We start from the raw sequence: 18,786 nt of genomic DNA, 5'->3' as shown, positions 1-18,786 counted from the left end.
TTCACCGAGAATTCAAACTTTGGCGCTGTAAAAAAGAAGATTCCTCGTCATATCGAACTTACGGTACATGCATAGAGTATTAAATGTTGACGAAATTAAAAACTAATTACACAATTTGGTTATACTTTACGAGATAAACATTTTAAACTTAATTAGTCAATAATTAAATAATTATTACTAAATACAAAAAAAAAAAAAATGCTACCGTAGGCGCGGCGCCAGATTTGGGCGCAACTAAACGCGGCCCACATCTCACTCTCACCTCCCGATAAGAGAGGGCCCTCGGCTTCCCCTCCCTCCCCTCCTGGGCTCCAGCTCCCCTCCATCCTCGGCCAAAAAACTGCGGCGAGCTCCGATCCGATCCGACTACTCCCCACGCCGCAGAGGCCGTGCGAGCTGGTCGCGCGGCGGTCGAGGATAGGAGAGGCGCGGCGCCGTGGCTGCCACCGCCACAGGAGGACGAGAGGCGAAAGAAGAGGAGCCGTATCCCTCCGCCCGCTCCGCTCCCGCCGGACCGATCGACCCATGGACTCGGAGCACTGGATCTCGCGCCTGGCCGCCGCGAAGCGCTTCTACGCGGCGCAGCTCGGCCACAGCGGTGCGGCGACCGCGCTCCCTCCCGTCCCGTGTTTCCGTTCCGCTGGGTTTGCCTTTGTGGCGGCGTGGTTTCTGACTGCTTCACCCTGGGATTGCTTTTGCGGGCGCAGATCGGTCGGGGATGGAGGAGCTGGACATGGACGAGGAGGTCAGGCCCGAGTTCGCCTGCCCCTACTGCTACGAGGACCACGACGTCGGATCCCTCTGCGCGCACCTCGAGGAGGAGCACCCGTTCGAACCCCAAGCCGCGGTGAGTGCCCCACACCGGGTGCCTTAATCTGATGTGTTTTGCTTCCTATGGATGGCTAGAGAGGATCGAACAAATTTGTGCTTGGTTGACCTGGATGGCTAGAGAGGATCGAACAATTTTGTGCGTGGTTGACCTGGGGACAGACCTCATGATGCTAGTCGTGTAGGTGCTGATGCTTGATTATATGGGTTAAATACCTTGTCCTGATTGGAATTTGAACTATCAGCTCGTTGGCGTTGACTTGAAGAACGAGATTGTTTTTTTAGATCCATGGACACGAGAAGTATTAGAAAGATTGTATTATTTGATACTTGCACTATTCTTTTAGTCTGCCTAAATGAAATTAGAGTTTTGGGATATGAGTATATATATGACCAGTTAGAGCTAGGGTAGCTCTTCTCGGAGATGCAAAATGAGAGCTAATTTGCCATTCGTCAGTGTTATAACCCTGTGGCTTGAGTTTTTGTCAACATACAACCATGGACTGAAGCCTGCTACAGAAAAGCTGACAAATAGGTATTTGGAGAAGAAAGGTTTCAAGTTTGATCCAAAGAATGAACAGCACTGGCTTTGGACCAGTGAACTGAAACATCAGTTTTGGAAGGAACACAATAACTCAGTATCAGGGGTAGAACTTCTAGCTTATCCTAAGTTGTAGATGTTAAGAGCTCTTAGTTGTCTCCAATGTTATAGGATCTGTTGCGTATTGATTTGAGGATCCCTTCTCTTTGCCTCAGTTGAATTGATCTTTTATTTATCTGTTCTCCCCCCCACCCCCCCAAAAAAAATGTGTACCATGTATGAAACTCACCTTAATGATGTTGTTGCTTTTATGCCGTAATAATGATTCATTTTGCTGGTTGCTTTCTTGCCCTGATTTTTCCACTGCCCATTTCAGGCTTGCCCTGTGTGCTCTGAGATGGTTACGAAGGATATGGTTAACCATATTACTATGCAACATGGATATTTATTTAAGGTATCCTCACATTGTGCACATGTAATTCGTGGTTCTTGATCTCACCAATTGATACATCAAAATGTAGCTGCTCAATTTACAAAGCTCTTTTTACCCTTGAAACTCATTCACCTTCTGACCTCCTGCAGAATCGTCGCCGGTTGCGCAGATTCGTTATTCCAGGCAGCCAGGCCCTTTCTTTACTGAGCCGAGATCTACGGGATGCCCATTTGCAGGTGCTTCTAGGAGGTGGACATAGGTCAAGCAACAATAACAGCACCACAAATATTTCAGCTGATCCTCTTCTGTCATCATTCGGCCTTAGCTTCCCTGCATCAGATGCAGAGCAAACATCCAAATCGACTATTTCCAGTCCTGATGATGCTACGATGGTAAAAGAAACGCCTGCTCAGGCACGGAAGTTAAGGTATGTTTTATACACAACAACAACAACAACAAAGCCTTTAAGTCCCAAACAAGTTGGGGTAGGCTAGAGTTGAAACCCAACAGAAGCAATCAAGGTTCAGGCACGTGAATAGCTGTCTTCCAAGCACTCCTATCTAAGGCTAAGTCTTTGGGTATATTCCATCCTTTCAAGTCTCCTTTTATTGCCTCTACCCAAGTCAACTTCGGTCTACCTCGGCCTCTCTTCACGTTACTATCCTGACTTAGGATTCCACTACGCACCGGTGCATCTGGAGGTCTCCGTTGCACATGTCCAAACCATCTCAACCGGTGTTGGACAAGCTTTTCTTCAATTGGTGCTACCCCTAATCTCTCACGTATATCATCGTTCCGAACTCGATCCCTTCTTGTATGACTGCAAATCCAACGCAACATACGCATTTCCGCGACACTTAGCTGTTGAATATGTCGTCTTTTCGTAGGCCAACATTCTGCACCATACAACATAGCAGGTCTAATCGCCGTCCTATAAAACTTGCCTTTTAGCTTCTGTGGTACCCTTTTGTCACATAGGACACCAGACGCTTGCCGCCACTTCATCCACCCTGCTTTGATTCTATGGCTAACATCTTCATCAATATCTCCGTCCCTCTGTAGCATTGATCCTAAATATCGAAAGGTATCCTTCCTAGGCACTACTTGACCTTCCAAACTAACATCTTCCTCCTCCCGAGTAGTAGTGCCGAAGTCACATCTCATATACTTAGTTTTAGTTCTACTAAGTCTAAAACCCTTGGACTCCAAGGTCTCCCGCCATAACTCCAGTTTCTGATTCACTCCTGTCCGGCTTTCATCAACTAGCACTACATCGTCCGCGAAAAGCATACACCAAGGGATGTCCCCTTGTATGTCCCTTGTGACCTCATCCATCACTAAAGCAAACAAATAAGGGCTCAAAGTTGACCCTTGATGTAGTCCTATCTTAATCGGGAAGTCATCCGTGTCTCCATCGCTTGTTCGAACTCTAGTCACAACATTGCTGTACATGTCCTTAATGAGCCCGACGTACTTCGTTGGGACTTTATGTTTGTCCAAAGCCCACCACATAACATTCCTTGGTATTTTATCATAAGCCTTCTCCAAGTCAATAAAAACCATATGTAGGTCCTCCTTCTTCTCCCTATATCGCTCCATAACTTGTCTTATTAAGAAAATGGCTTCCATGGTTGACCTTCCGGGCATGAAACCAAATTGGTTCATAGAGACCCGCGTTATTGCTCTTAAGCGATGCTCGATAACTCTCTCCCATAGCTTCATAGTATGGCTCATTAACTTAATTCCCCGGTAATTTGTACAACTTTGAATATCTCCTTTATTCTTGTAGATCGGTACCAATATACTTCTCCTCCACTCATCAGGCATCTTGTTCGATCGAAAAATATGGTTGAACAGCTTGGTTAACCATACTACAGCTATGTCCCCGAGGCATCTCCACACCTCGATTGGGATACCATCCGGTCCCATCGCCTTACCTCCTTTCATCCTTTTCAACGCCTCTCTGACCTCAGATTCTTGGATTCTCCGCACAAAGCGCCTATTGGTGTCATCAAAAGAGTCATCCAACTGAAAGGTTGTGTCCATATTCTCACAATTGAACAATTTGTCAAAATACTCTTGCCATCGATGTCGGATCTCATCCTCCTTTACCAAGAGATGCTCTCTTTCATCCTTAATGCACTTAACTTGGTTGAAGTCCCGTGTCTTTCTCTCACGAACCCTAGCCATCCTATAAATGTCCTTCTCTCCTTCCTTCGTACTCAAATGTTGGTAAAGATCCTCGTACGCTCTACCCTTTGCCACACTTACAGCTCGCTTTGCAGTCTTCTTTGCCACCTTGTACTTCTCTATGTTGTCCACACTCCTGTCATGGTACAAGCGTCTATAGCATTCTTTCTTCTCCTTAATAGCCCTTTGGACTTCCTCGTTCCACCACCAAGTATCTTTAGCCTCACGTCCCCTTCCTTTGGTTACTCCACACACCTCTGAGGCTACCTTCCGAATGTTGGTTGCCATCTTGTCCCACATATTGTTTATGTCGTCTTCTTCCTTCCAAGAGCCCTCTTTGATAACCCTTTCCCTAAATACCTCTGACGTCTCCCCTTTCAGTTTCCACCACTTTGTTCTTTCAATCTTAGCTTGTTTATCCCTACGGGCACGCACCTGAAAACGAAAATCTGCCACCAAAAGCTTATGTTGAGAAACAACACACTCCCCTGGTATCACCTTGCAATCCAAGCATGCTCGTTTGTCCTTTCTTCTTGCGAGGACAAAGTCAATCTGGCTACAGTGTTGTCCGCTACTGAAGGTCACTAGATGAGATTCTCTCTTTCTAAAGAAAGTGTTGGCTATCATCAAGTCAAAAGCTACCGCGAAGTCCAGAACTTCCTCCCCCTCCTGATTCCTACTACCATACCCAAAACCTCCATGAACTGCCTCGAAACCTGCGCTTGTAGTACCTACATGCCCATTAAGATCTCCTCCTATAAAAAGCTTCTCACTACTAGGTATAGCTCTAACCAGACCATCTAAGTCTTCCCAGAACTGTCTCTTAGCACTCTCGTCGAGGCCTACTTGGGGGGCATACGCACTAATTACGTTCAAGACCATATCACCAACGACAAGCTTGACTAAGATAATCCTATCTCCTTGCCTTCTCACTCCCACCACACCATTCTTGAGGCTCTTATCAATCAAAACTCCTACTCCATTTCTATTCGCAACTGTCCCTGTGTACCAAAGCTTAAAACCTGTATTGTCCACCTCCTTCGCCTTCTGACCCTTCCATTTAGTCTCTTGAACGCATAATATATTTACACGCCTCCTAGTCGCGGTATCAACTAATTCTCTTAACTTACCTGTAAGTGACCCTACATTCCAACTACCTAAACGGATCCTAGTTGGTTCGACTAGCTTCCTTACCCTTCGCACCCGTCGACTCTGATGCAAAGACCCTTGCTCATTTTTCACTACACCCGGGCGCCGATGTAGCGCGCCACTAAGGAAGCGACGACCCGATCCTTGGTTACTTGACACCATGCCCAGATCACGACACGGCGCGTCACGGGGGTGACGACCCGGCCCTTGCCCATTTAACACCATACCCGGGTTCCGATATGGCGCGTCGCTAAGAGGGTTACGCCCCAACGATTTTCTTTCGGGTTTCATCTCCATTTAAGTGGCTAGGTTTTTACATTGGCTCGCCACGCCTAACACAACCCTCCTCCTTTACCAGGGCTTGGGACCTACTATGCTGGGACACCAAAGGCGCCCCACCATAGGCGGAGTTGTATGTTTTATACACATCCATGCTAAAATGAAACACTAGTATATCGGCTTACAACCTCATTATTTTTCGCCCAATCACGTGAACACCATAATCTTCAGGTTACTTTCTGGACTAGTTCAGAGTCTAGCTGAATGGTCTTGTGTGATAGGGAAATCTTATGTGGCCATGCAAATCTGAGCCAGTAGTTTTAGTCTGCTAGATAGCTCATTTTTTTTCCTTTGATAGCCATGCAAATCTGAGCCAGTAGTTTGTCTGCTAGAAAGCTCATTTTTTTCCTTTGATGGATGCCTTTTATTATAAATTGAATATTAAGTCTTCCAGCCAGCAAGTTGGTTCCGTTGAAAAATGATAAGCAGTGTAGTACCAAGCTTCTCTTCATTATTTTTACGGCTCAAAAAAAAAAGACTTCTCTTCGCCTTTTGCAACTTACTATTGTGTAAACGCATAGATAAAGCAGGTTGTCCATGCGATCATTAAATCCTACCCATCTTACAATTGATTGTACACCGTTCAGTCATCCGCTGTTCTTTTTTGCTGGCACAGTATCGATTCGTCCCTCACAAGTGAAGAAAGGGAGCAGAAACGGAAGCAAGCCAGCGTCAGAGCCTCATTCGTGCAAGACCTGCTGCTCTCTACTCTATTCGGGGACTAATTAATCAGGGCGAGCCTAAGTTATCACTGGAAGGGTGCTTCCCGGTGCAGGTCTGCAAAGACTAGCGTGCTCCACCCAACTTGCTGAATTCCTCGACGGAACATACGCCCGCATCCGGGGTGCTATCCTTCGTCCCCTCCAGTAAGGTGCAGAGTCGATGTGGGCATGATGTGTCTTCTAAGTTATTGTAAGCCGGTCTCTATCTATCTTCAGTTCCTTCACAACTGACGATCAGCATGTGGTATGCATGCAAGTCGCGGTTGTGCGTGTACCTCATCTGTGTCTGAACTCTGAAGCATTGGTTTGTTGTACCAACATAATAATAATGTTGCAACAGCGGATGGCTATGCATACACTGCAGTGTGTAGGAGCAATTAAACGAGTTCCGAAACTACAGCGCATGATTATACACTGCACTGTATAGGGAGCAATTAACGAGCTCCGAAACTGTCTATATTTGGATGTCGTTTAGTCCATGTGCGCCAGACCACCAGTGAAGCCTAAGAGCCTGATATGGGTCCTGTTCGTTTGACTTACGAGCCGTATTATTTCAGTGAATAAACAGTGTTTTACTCACAATAGATCAGCGAACCGTATAGCGAACGGGACCACGAAGGTCTATGCACTACTGTGCTTGGACCAGGGCTCCTCTGCCTTTTTGTGTGATCTCTGATCTGGCCTTATCGTAAACAGAAAGAGGATTCGATCGGTTTGCTGTGCTTGGCGGCACGAGCGGCTGTCTCCCTTCAAAGAATGTTGAGCAGCGTCTGTTCTGAAAAAAAAAACCCGGACCGGTACTTTATCCAACCCACAGCATTCAGCGAGTGGATGTGTTTCCTCGGTCGCCGAATAGGCTATGACGATGAGAGGTGTTGACACGGCGTGCCGCGATGCAAGCCGAAGGTCGCAGGTATCAGCAGAGGTAGGAGAGATTGGTCGGCAGTCAATTATCATGACTCCACAATTATACCAAATAAAAATCCCAGCTCATAGAAACTGCTGGAACGAGCTCAACACTTCATAAGAAAGTAGTAACAACCCCGCAAACTCATGATATCATCCCCTGATATGAAGGTCGCAGGTATCCGACTCATGATATCATCCCCGCAAACTCGCAATTCAATTGATTTTATTTCAAAATCAAGTCAATTCAACTTCACATCCATCTCTTTCTCACAACTCAAATTATCGTATGTTTCACATATGACAATTCAACTGGCGTCTGAGCAGATGAACGAGCTCAACACTTCATAAGAAAGTAGTAACAACCAACAAATTATCATATATTTTTATATTGCAAACGTGCGTGTGCAAGTCCACGGGTTACAAGCACATATGTCCATTAAAAGGTAGGACATATGACAGCATCATTTTAACTAATCTAAACAGTCTTATTTCATCTCGATCCTCCAGCTAGAAAAAATAAGCTGGTGAATATGTAATCCTGGCTGATAAAAAGATGCCAGAGGAAATACCTGAAGATTTCCAACGATAATGAAGTACCTACCGAGATATATCACACAAACAACTCATGAGTAAGCGTGACAGCTGCATTTGTCGTTCTTAACTATCCAGACCATGCATGAGGAGCTACCCCATGGCCAACAGAGCTCAACCTATCATGCAGGTGGTTATATTCTGCAGGCTGGCCTGCAGCCACCATGCGGAGTGCAAGGCCCTCAGCTTGATCCTTTGAGTAACCCATCCGAGCAACCTTTTCAGCAATGTCTACTGGATGGTTCTGCACCGACTGAGGTCCCAAGTGATGAAGCACCATGGGAGCACTGCAATGTGCTTGTTGATTAAGGACAGCAACAATAGTAGCAGGATTGCTGGAAGGGCTTCCATAAGCAGGGCTGTAGGTCTGTGCATTCCCTTGTACCGCATATGATGCGACACCACATGGATTAACTTTGCTTGGCTGAGGTACAAATGAGCCATTGTTGAGTGAATGAAGTTGCTGATGCTGCTCCGCCAATGGAACAGAAACTGTGTTGCTTTGCACATAAATAGGAGCAGCTTCATGGTGCTTCTGCTGGGATGAGGAAATTGTAGAGTATGAAGGCGGCACGACCATGCCTCCGGTGCGTGCCTCAGCGTTACCACATGCAGACTGATGAGCGCCATATGGAGGATATACTAGTGTGACCTGTGGTGTGCTATGAGCATGTGGAGAGGACGTTTGCAGCTGAATCATCTGTGCTGGACCTTGCTGGATATTGCTGTACTGCTGCTGCTGTACCACCTGTGGTTGTGGTTGCCTTGCCTGGGACTGAACCTGCTGACCGGTTTGATGTTGCCACTGATGCTGCGGTTGAGGGTAAAACTCTGGTGCCTGACTGCTAACCTGAGGTACCTCAACTACTGTGTGTGGCTGAGTTTTCCGAGTGTGTGTCTGCACAGATTGAGCAGCAGCTTGGAACATTTGGGCCTGTCTGTGCTCCGGGTGACTTTGGCCTCGCATACAATACACTGCAGTTTGGTTCGAGCGCTGGTGGTCTTGTACTGGTACCAGTTGCTGTAGAATAAGGCCACTGCAACTTTGGAATTGCACAGCAGGAGACTGAACAGCATTTACTTGGTGCAACGGCACAAGGGCAACCTCATTTTCTCTAGTCATGAAAACTGATGGGGCAGTACCTTCACTCTTTTGTGCAGAATCCTCATGTATCTGAAGTTTGCTCATTTCTTTCTGAGTTTCAGCAAACTCTTGCTTCTCCTGAACGACCTGCACAGATTTCTGAACCTGTCAATGAAAGTAGGTACAGTTATGAGTGAAACTCTTAAAAATGTCATCAGAGTTAATGAAACCATAAGTTGGACATAACTGAAGAAGGTAACAAAAAAGTGCAACGGATGTCAACAATGAAGTTTATCTCGGTAGTCTGCCACAATTTGAAAATCTACAGAATGGGCATTGTTACAGCTTGTTGCAATACTACCAGATCTGATCTTTCTTTCTTTCCTTTTGTGTGTGTGTGTGGGGGGGGGGGGGGGGGGGGGGGGGTTATATGAAACTTGTTTGCTAAGCATGTGTGACAGATTTAATGTGTTTTGCATAAAACCTAACTACTCACAATCCAAATATGACTGCTAATCTATGCACACTAAGCTGATAACGTGTAGTTACCAAAGCATAAAGATTCAGTTCAAATGGATCTTGATGCACCACTCTGCATGAGCAGTGCTAAGACTCGATAAGCTTGTGTGTATTCCTGAGAGATCCCAACAAATCAATAAAGTGCGTGTCTGCAGAAACTGATCTAATGTTCACTTGATGAATGTCTAATGATTCAACTGAAATACCATTCCACCGTATTTCAGTTACATGATTTAATTGGAAAACACCGTCCATTCTTTCTTTCTTTTCTTTTTTGGAAAAGAGAGGATCTCTGCTTTTATCGAAAGTAAAACACAGTCTGTTCATGACATGCATTTTGTACTGTTCAGCCATACACCAACACTACGGAAAATTGTACCCAAACAATAGCCTATAAGAAACAGGATATGGAATCTAGTTACATAAAAATTTGAAACCAAACATAAAGCGTTCAGAGTTTATGGGTGATGGATACCTCACAGTAGACAGTAGTGCATCATGCAACAGAGCTCAAATAAAAACAGCAAAGTACTCTGATATTTCAATGTATAAAAAAGATATACCTCTTTCACTTGCTTTTCAAGGCACTGGAAGTTGAGATTTGCTTCGTTATGATAATCCATCACATCACTTCGTAATTCTCCAATGGACCTTTCCAGCTTATAGCAATATAACTCCAATTGTGACAGCCTACCGCTGATAACTTCCAGAGAATTCAATAAGTTATCTGCTTGTTTCTTCATGCAGCTTTCTATAGCGTCTGTCACGATTTTTTCTTTAGAAATTTTTTCTTGCTCATGGAAATTAACAAATGACATCAGCAGTCTGTTCTCCTGAAAATCCTGATTCATTGAGATAATAGACACATTAGATCACATAGGATGAACATAAAAGTTTAGCATATAAGATGGACAATCTCTCTTGTGCCTAGTTACAGAGAACAGAACCACAACAACTTCACGTGTCACTGCATGGCACCTAAGGACAAATCTCCTTAGGCAGTGTTGCCCCTGATTGTCATGCTACCCTAGTTGTAGCAAGAGCCCCAGGAATCTGAAAAGTCAGCTAACAGAAACGAGAAGTCTCCACCCGAAACTGGTTAACTCGTCCACTCCTTTTACTCCAACGGTCCAGAATAATCAGGAAAACAGCAGAACCAAGCGTACCCAAACCCTACGCTTCAGAAGCGGCTAATGAACATCCAAATCCGCAGTCACACACAGGCAACAGACGATAACCCCACAACCATTGGCACAAATCAGAACAAGGCAGCAAGGTGCACCCCCAATCCCCGGCAACGAGCAACGATTGAACCGACCGCTCATGTCAACGCATCACGCGCCCACGAAACCACTCCACAACCGTTGGCACAAATCAGAACAAGGTGCACCCATCCCCGGCAACGAGCAACGAACCGGCCGCTCTTGTCAACGCACCACAAGCACACGGAACACTCGTTTCGGAGCCTGGACACCTACTACTGTACTCCCTCAAGCCCAAGACAGCGTCAGGCGCGGAGATCTCGCTCGGATAGATCGAAAGGCGGGCGGGCTCGTACCTTCTGCCGGAGCGCCTGGTCGAAGGAGCAGCGCTTGGGGTCGAGCGAGAGGCCGAAGGCGCCGGAGACGGATGCGGCTGCGGGGCGTGCCGGGGACGCCATGCTGTGCGGCGGTGATCGGCGGCTGCGCTAGGGTTTCCTCCGGGGCGGCTCTGCGGTGGTCAGAGGATTCGCACGGGAAGGGAAGGGAAGGGAAGCGAAGGGACGACGAAAGGGAGTAGGAGGCGTGGGCGAGGAGTGGAAGCCAAGAGAAAAGAGGAGTAAAAGCGAAAGAAGCGTTCGAAAAAAGCGGTGCAAAGCGAGCGAGCGGTCGGGCTGGTGGGCGGCGGGGCGACTGGCGAGTTCCGGTCCGGGGGCGCGGAGGAGCGCGGAATAAATACGGCGGGGTGGTGGCGCCGTGCCGTGGACCCGTGGTGTGGTGGGGGGAAAGGGAAAGGAGAGGGGGTGGGCTCGGCGGACACGCGACCCGAGGGCGGCTGCGTGCGAGCCTGCCTGCCTACGCCTCTGCCCGGTGCGGACCGCGGGCATCCGCGCGCCGCTCGCGGTTTGGTTGGTCAGGTGGACCGTGCGCGTTGCCGTGCAGCCGAGACGCCCGTGATCCGCGCGGGTCAATGCCATGCCGCCTGGTTTTATTGCACCGCACGCGAGGCGTGAGGACTGCGTGGGGGGTGGTGTGGGCGCGCGGACGCGGACGGATCGCCTGCCGCCGCTGCGATCGCCGTACGGGTACAATAAAACCATTCGCCGCTGGCAGTGGCAGGTACGAGCACCATTCGCCGCGTGTTTCACGACTTGCAGTCATCCTGGTTGTCCAGCCTCCGGCGGATGGGCGATGGAATGGCGGACGGACACGGCACCCCCGTTCTCCGCGGATCGCTAGTGTGAAAAGTTGACGTGGATAGGAATGCCCTCGCCCACACCGCGTCCTAATCCCGTGCGTGCGACACTGTAGATCATACTAGTGGTCTTCGATCCTGGTCGGCAAGTCGTGGTTTGCAGCGTTAGTGTCGGAATGACATCTGGTCGTTTTTGCTCCGTTCATTTGTCTTATAATTCATATTTTTTTAATTATTTTTTTTATTAAAATAGTGTTTTTTCTCATAACAAATCAGCCAAAGAATATTTCAGCTTGTTTTTTACGAAGCGAACGAGACCTTTGGCTCCGGCGGCTGCTGCGTCGATCCGACCAGCACTGTTTTGACAGCAACGAGGCAGAGTCACAGAGACGCGTTCAAAATAGACGGGCAGGGTGTATTGACAGGTTGGCTGCCGAAAGAAAGGGCCCAGTTGACAAGTCAATGGTATCCCGTTGCTTACCAAAAACCCAACTTGTGTCCAATTATAAATGGATTAGTACAAGATATACTGCTGCACTTCCATGTTCCATCAAGATTTTTGTCATTGGCCTGTTTTTCCAAACCCCGGACGTTGATCTCCCGCCCGAAAGCTGCAGCTGAAAAGCATGCCCACAGGTGAGGGTGGGCGTTCGGTTCTCTATTCGGTTCCCTCGATTATTAATGAAATTCGATTCATAGAAAATAGAAACCGATCAGTTCCAAAAAAAAATTAGGAACCAAGCATTTCGGTTCTCGGTCATTTCGGTTCGGTTCCGGTTCTAACCGAACTAACCGAATTTTTTCAGAAGACCTCAAGACAATAATAAATATACTTGTTCTAAGACAAATTTATGCAACACTATATTTATTTTTAATAATAATAATATATAAGAAAACAATAGCAATATAGTAACACAAGTTCAAATATAAAACATTACACATAAACCAGATATAATCCTACAAAATACAAGTAAGTGAAGTATAATTCATGTAATTCAGTTCTTTCGGTTAACCGAGAGTAGGAACCGAATTTTCTTCGGTTATTTCGGTTCCTTAATATCAGGAACCGAATTTTTCGGTTTCAATTCTGGTTCTTTCAGTTCGGTTCTCGGTTCTTGGTTAAATTTGCCCAGCTACCCACAGGCCAGACCACAGCACGGCCACACGAAACCAAAAGAGAGAGAAAGACGGCGTTGCGTTTTGCAGCCTGTTCGCTTGCTCGTAAACGATAGTAAATTTTCAGTCGGGAACAGTGTTTTTCTCTCACATCAAACCAGCCAGCAGTAAATAATCCACGATACGATACGGCCTCCCGAACATGCTGTTGGTTTCTGGATGCTGCCGGGACACGTAGCGGCACCGTACATGTGGCTCGGCTCTGCGGATAGGCACGAGGACGAGGGCGAAGCGAATCTGGAAGTGAGATGTCACGCTGACTTGGATTCGGTAAGAAACGGGGGGTTGGTGGGTGGCTGCCGGCTCGTGACGTCCCCTCGCTGCTCCGCCACACGAAAACCTCTGGTGGTCTCTGCTTGGGCTGGGCGGGCACGCAACGGGCGTATTTTTTGATACGGTGTGGGAATGGGGATGTGGCTGGCGACGCCCCGGTTATCCCTTTCGCCGGGCCACACAGTGCCGCGTGCCGCCTGCCGCCACCGCCCACCGGCAGCGGGGGAGACATGTGCGCGACGGGGGAATCCTTGCACGGAATTCGGGTCTGATTTTGTGCTCGGGGGCTTACGCCTTGTTAATTTTGTTACGAGTGGCAGTGGCCCAGTCAGTGCAAGTTGGGCGACGGTGACCCGCGCTCGCTGGGCGTACGATGTACGCGTTCTTCTAGTTCTCCCTCCGTCCGAATAAAGGTCTGAAAAGAGTCATTTTCGTATTTTATTGAGCCAATTGAATTTTACATTGATAAAACATATAAAAATACTACTCTATAATATTTATAACGCATAATAAGTATTATTGATTAATCATGAAATATATTTATCGATACTATTTTCAACAGATCTAGTTAATTCTAAAGAGTTTGACTTAATTTAAATCTAAGATTGCCTTTTTGAGACAGAGTAATGATGTTTTGAGACAGTGATGACGTTGAACAAGATTTTTGCGAAAAAAGAAGAAGAATCGGGTCTTCATGTCACACGTGAGTCACATTTACGTGGCTACTCTATCTACGTCCTGTTTATTTGAGCTTGTTTGACTGATAAGTCATGACTGAAAGTACTGTTGACTGATTTGGTGTGTCAATGTTTTTAAGGCGGTAAAGCGAGGCGAGGCGACCAACTACCGCCTTACGCTAAAGCGAGTAAGACGTAAGGCGAGGCGACGCCTTACGGCCATCCAACAGTAGTATATAAAAAACAAATTGTCATCCAGATTCCAGACACAAAGTAAAAGTGAGCAAAGCACCAAGCAAAACAAATATAAACAAATTGGCATGCTGTTGTCCGTCTCGAAAGAAGAGGCCACAAGCAAGTAGAAAAATACAGAGCAGAGGAATCAATCAGTACCTGCTGAGCAGAGGAGGCGGCTCGACAGAAGACTTCAGGAGGCGGCTCGGCGGACCAGAGGAGGTGGAGGACCAGAGCAGCGGCGGACCAGAGGAGGCGGCTCGACGGAGGACCAGAGCAGCAGCGGACCAGAGGAGGCGGCTCGGTAAACGAGTAGAGGACCAGAGCACCCGCCGTGGCCCCGCGGGAGGCTGGTCCTCGCGGCTCGGCGGCAGCGACTTCTCCCAGCGGCGCGGGAGAACGCGTCCGCGCGGGCGAGGTGTGGCTTCCGGTTCTTCCCCTGCTCTCCCGCTCGCTGGTAGGTCCGCTTCTCCCGCGCGCTCCTCTCTCCGCGCTCTATTTCTCCCACGCGTCTCTCTGCGCACACCAATTTCTCCCGCGCGCCCACTCTTTTCCCCGCCCTTTCTTCCGCGATTTCCCGCCGCCCAGAACGGACCCCTGTATGGCGCCCGCCACGCATGATTAGGCGCGAATCGGACGCCAAATCGACGACTTTCGGACGCCATGGTAGTAAGGCAGACGCCATACCAATCTAAGGCTTGTCCCGCCTATAGCGCCTTGCCGATTAGGCGACGCCTTAAAAACATTGGTTTATTGGCTGATAAGCCATGATTTATGTGGCTACTATATCTACGCCCTGTTCATTTGAGCTTGTTTGGCTGCCATGACTAAAAATACTATTGGCTGATTTTATGTGTGTTTGTTAGCTGATAAGCCATGGTTTATAAGCCAAACACACCAAGCGAACAGGTTGCTAGGCTAACGCTAACGGGTGTGAGTTCGCGTGGACCGCATGGACCAATCCTGATGCACGGACACGGCCTACTAGCTATTATGATGTTCATATACGAACGCGCCATGCCCTCGTGCAGCTGGTGCTCTTGACAATTGACATTGTCGCCGAGGCTCTCTCGAACGCCGTGTTTATTCAGGTACGGGCGTTTGAGCGTAAACAGGCTTCCTTCCATCACAGGGCTCTTGACAATTGACATTGTCGCCGAGGCTCTCTACAACGTTGATGAAATGAAATGCACACAGCTTTCTCACGCGTTTCCCTACCCTGCACGCAAATACGTGAATGAAGTACTAAAAAATTCAACGTGCCGATTTGAAATGGTCTCATCTACTTCATCGTAAAGTTCAAAATGTCAATTCGGCTGAAAGAAACATGGTTATTGGCTGATTAGAGATAGAAAATGACGAGGATCAATCGTACTCGTTTTGTCAAGTAAAAAGTACAGGATTAGTTGACAAGAATGCACAAACAAAAGACAAGAAAGCAATCATGCACTAATACCGGAGAATCCTGAAGAGGTGAACTGCTGAAGATTGAAGAAACGAGAGAACAACTAGTATGGACGAATTAAAGACACGGGTTGGGCCGCCAAAAACTTTGCGGCAACATGGCCTCTTTGTGCTAGGACGACTGAGGCCCAACATGGAAGTGGGCTGCGGCCCGTGACGTCGTACCTGTACACACCTCGTCCTCGTCAGGCTCGGGTGTGTGTCTGTCTGACAACCTCGATCGTGTCAGTGTTGTCTGCCACTGCCAGAGCTCGGCGCGCGGATCTAGGGGCGGGAGCCGTGCCGGGGCGGACGCCGCGATGCCGATCTGCGCGCCGTCGTCCGACTCCTCCTCGTCGTCGGGCTCGGGTTCCCGTGTATGGGTACTCCACGGGCTAGCGCTCGGCGCGGCGGCCGCGGCCGCTGCCGCGGCGTACCTGTACCGGCGGCGGAGCGGCTTCCGCAGCCGCGCGGTGGGGATCATACCCGCGCGCTTCGCCTCCACGCGCTTCGAGGGCAAGCCGCTCGTTCACATCCTCGGCAAGCCCATGATCCAGGTTTGTCTCCTTCCTACCTTGTCTCATCGCATCTTTCAGAGAGAGCTAGGGGAGGCTTGCGGTAGGTAGAAAATCAATCCGGGGAAATTGTACCTGCAACTCGCGGCTGGGACTGCGAGGGGAGGTGGGAGATCGAGTCGAATTGTGCTGTTTACGATTACAGTGAAGTAGTGAACTACACAGTAGCTGTTCTGTTGGTTACTGAAATGTTGTGAATCGTTATGTCGTCCAGACTTCATTCCTCACAATTCAATGTTTTTTTAGCATTAGAAGTCAAGCTTGAGTTCAACCAATTTCGATTTGATGGATTTTGGAGAAGGGAAATGGTATTAGCTGTTAGTTTTAGCCAGTTTTAATTTCTTGTCTGCGATTAATCCGGCAATCTGTATAATTCCTACTGCACCTCGTGCTGACACTTTTTTATACTGAATACAGAACTAATGAAAGTGTATCATTGCTTCTTCAGATCTGTTACCTTTTTTTACTTCTTGTTTTCGTGTTCAGTTAAAAATTCGTGTGTTTCACACTTACAGAGAACATGGGAAAGAGTGATGCTAGCTTCTTCTTTGGACCATGTTGGTAAGCCCAAGATGGCTAATAGTAATCATTGATTAGTTTCATTTGCTTATCATGTTCACACTTGTGCCTTTTCCGCCCTTAGTTGTGGCAACGGATGATGAGAGAATTGCAGAATGCTGTCGAGGATTTGGAGCTGATGTTATAATGACATCAGAATCTTGCAAAAATGGTACTGATTGTGTGGTTTTATAGTTATATTATCTTTTTCATGATTATTTGGTAGAACAGTAATGTGTGTGTTTATTGGCATTTGCTTGATAACATAGGATCTGAACGTTGCTGTGAGGCACTAAAGAAGCTTGAAAAACGTTATGATATTGTCGTCAATATTCAAGGAGATGAGCCTCTTATTGAACCGGAGATAATAGATGGTGTAGTTATGGCACTGCAGGTGGTACTTACATAACACTATCTTGATGTTTCTTGTACTTCTCTTCAGTTAAATAAAATGGTTCTTAGAATTAATAGTTGGGGACTATATCTTTTCTTTGAGGGTGCTCATGAAAATAATGCATTCACCATTCTAATTATTTTGCATGCTACACATTTAACATTTACCTTGGCCTTGTACACCTAAACACCCCGTGCCTTTGCAGATCTCTTGATCTCTTTTTATTGATCTTGTTTCTTTGTACTTCAAACGTGTTTTGCAGCGAGCTCCTGATGCGGTCTTCAGCACAGCTGTTACTTCACTGAAACCAGAAGATGCATTCGACACAAATCGAGTGAAGTGTGTTGTGGATAATCAGGGCTACGCGATATACTTTTCAAGAGGGCTGATTCCATTCAATAAGTGAGGCACCAGTAGTTGTTTTAACTCTTCCATTGACTGTATTTTCATGTGAAATCTTTCTGACTTTCACCATTTCAGATCAGGGAACGTCAATCCAAAATATCCGTATCTTCTTCATCTTGGAATTGCGGTATCTTATCTACCTTATGTTTATTTATTTGTATTTGCTTCATGGTCCTTTGATTAACCGACTTTCAGTTGACTAATTAATTAACCGACTATTCTCTCACACAGGGCTTTGATTCAAAGTTTTTGAAGATCTATCCAGAACTTCCACCAACACCGTTACAATTGGAAGAGGACCTAGAGCAACTGAAAGTACTTGAAAACGGCTATAGGATGAAGGTATTTTGGCATGGAACTCTAGAATCTATGAGATAGACAATGCCTGTTTTTTACTGCTCTGATGGACTTCGTTCACGATGAACTTGTACAGTTTGAATGCTACTGTTTTTCCAATATGTGCTGTAACATAATCTTTTTTTGTATGGTGCATAAGCAGGTCATCCTAGAGCACTGACTTTTGTTTCCATTTGCTTTTCCTAATTGTAGGTGATCAAAGTGGACCACGACGCCCATGGTGTGGATGCACCTGACGATGTTGAGAAAATGGAAGCACTGATGCGGGCGAGAAACATTCAGTAGAAAATGAAGAGAAAGTAAGTGCTTTGCATAGACTTTTGGTTGATGCCCATGGTGTGGATGCACCTGAGGACGTTGAGAATATCGAAGCACTGGTGCGAGCGATAAACATCAGTACAAAATGAAGAGAAAGTTTGTGCTTTATTGCTATCGGCATAGGCTTGGTGGGAGACTTTTGGTTGTGCTATCCCGTTTTCTTACCCTGTTCGGTTGGTATTAAAGCCGGCTGATAAGCCAGCTGAAGCTGATTTGTTGTGAGAGAAAAATACTGTAGATTCTAGCTGATAAGCCGGCTGATAAGTTGAAGCGAACTCCATTCTTGAAGTTTGTGCTTGCTAAGCTTTCACTCATTGAATTTGTCACTTGCATTACTCAATCAGCAGTTCAGCGCACTGGTGCATTGTATCTGTGCTTCAGGAGTTAGTAGCAGTACTTTCAGACGTCCGCACAGTGGAAAACAAATCGTTTCTGCTGGAGATGAAGCAATTGGGCAATGTAAAAAATGGGTAAAGACCCATCCATGCCGTGTTGCGTGACTGATGTGATAAGATAAATACAACAACTCGCACTATCCTATGGGTACTCACACGGAATGTCACATCCATGGTTAATTGGTCATCTATTGTATCATTACCATGGTATTAAAAGAAGTCACCACGTTTGCACTTAAGGGCTAGAAACCACCATTTTATGATATTCTATCGCTTCGTGCC

General features: G+C 46.9%; 3 protein-coding genes across 5 annotated transcripts; 2 read left to right on the top strand and 1 right to left on the bottom strand.

The window, feature by feature from the left end:
• The first annotated feature begins 258 nt into the window (after positions 1-258).
• LOC136515006 (protein DEHYDRATION-INDUCED 19-like) lies at positions 259-6,560 on the top strand. The gene is made up of 5 exons (XM_066508707.1): positions 259-598; positions 708-847; positions 1,746-1,823; positions 1,952-2,229; positions 6,097-6,560. The coding sequence occupies exons 1-5, from the start codon at positions 526-528 to the stop codon at positions 6,203-6,205; spliced, it is 678 nt and encodes a 225-aa protein (XP_066364804.1). The 5' UTR covers positions 259-525; the 3' UTR covers positions 6,206-6,560.
• Positions 6,561-7,452: 892 nt separating this feature from the next.
• On the bottom strand, positions 7,453-11,431 carry LOC136517363 (uncharacterized). 2 transcript variants are annotated; one of them, XM_066510914.1, is made up of 3 exons: positions 10,864-11,431; positions 9,869-10,147; positions 7,453-8,933 (listed from the first exon to the last, which is right to left on the bottom strand). In XM_066510914.1, the coding sequence occupies exons 1-3, from the start codon at positions 10,963-10,965 to the stop codon at positions 7,773-7,775; spliced, it is 1,542 nt and encodes a 513-aa protein (XP_066367011.1). In that variant the 5' UTR covers positions 10,966-11,431; the 3' UTR covers positions 7,453-7,772. The 2 variants fall into 2 exon arrangements, with proteins under 2 accessions (XP_066367011.1, XP_066367010.1); XM_066510913.1 differs by having other exon boundaries at positions 7,453-8,951; positions 10,864-11,430.
• Positions 11,432-14,167: 2,736 nt separating this feature from the next.
• Positions 14,168-18,397, top strand: LOC136517072 (3-deoxy-manno-octulosonate cytidylyltransferase). 2 transcript variants are annotated; one of them, XM_066510588.1, is made up of 9 exons: positions 14,168-14,516; positions 15,753-16,059; positions 16,593-16,638; positions 16,721-16,807; positions 16,905-17,029; positions 17,292-17,431; positions 17,510-17,561; positions 17,666-17,776; positions 17,984-18,397. In XM_066510588.1, the coding sequence occupies exons 2-9, from the start codon at positions 15,823-15,825 to the stop codon at positions 18,074-18,076; spliced, it is 891 nt and encodes a 296-aa protein (XP_066366685.1). In that variant the 5' UTR covers positions 14,168-14,516; positions 15,753-15,822; the 3' UTR covers positions 18,077-18,397. The 2 variants fall into 2 exon arrangements, with proteins under 2 accessions (XP_066366685.1, XP_066366684.1); XM_066510587.1 differs by lacking the exon at positions 14,168-14,516 and having other exon boundaries at positions 15,581-16,059.
• The last annotated feature ends 389 nt before the right edge of the window (positions 18,398-18,786 follow it).

The sequence above is a fragment of the Miscanthus floridulus genome, chromosome 17 (assembly GCF_019320115.1).
Source record: "Miscanthus floridulus cultivar M001 chromosome 17, ASM1932011v1, whole genome shotgun sequence".
Lineage (NCBI taxonomy): Eukaryota > Viridiplantae > Streptophyta > Magnoliopsida > Poales > Poaceae > Miscanthus > Miscanthus floridulus.
This window is presented reverse-complemented; position numbering and strand designations above follow the sequence as displayed.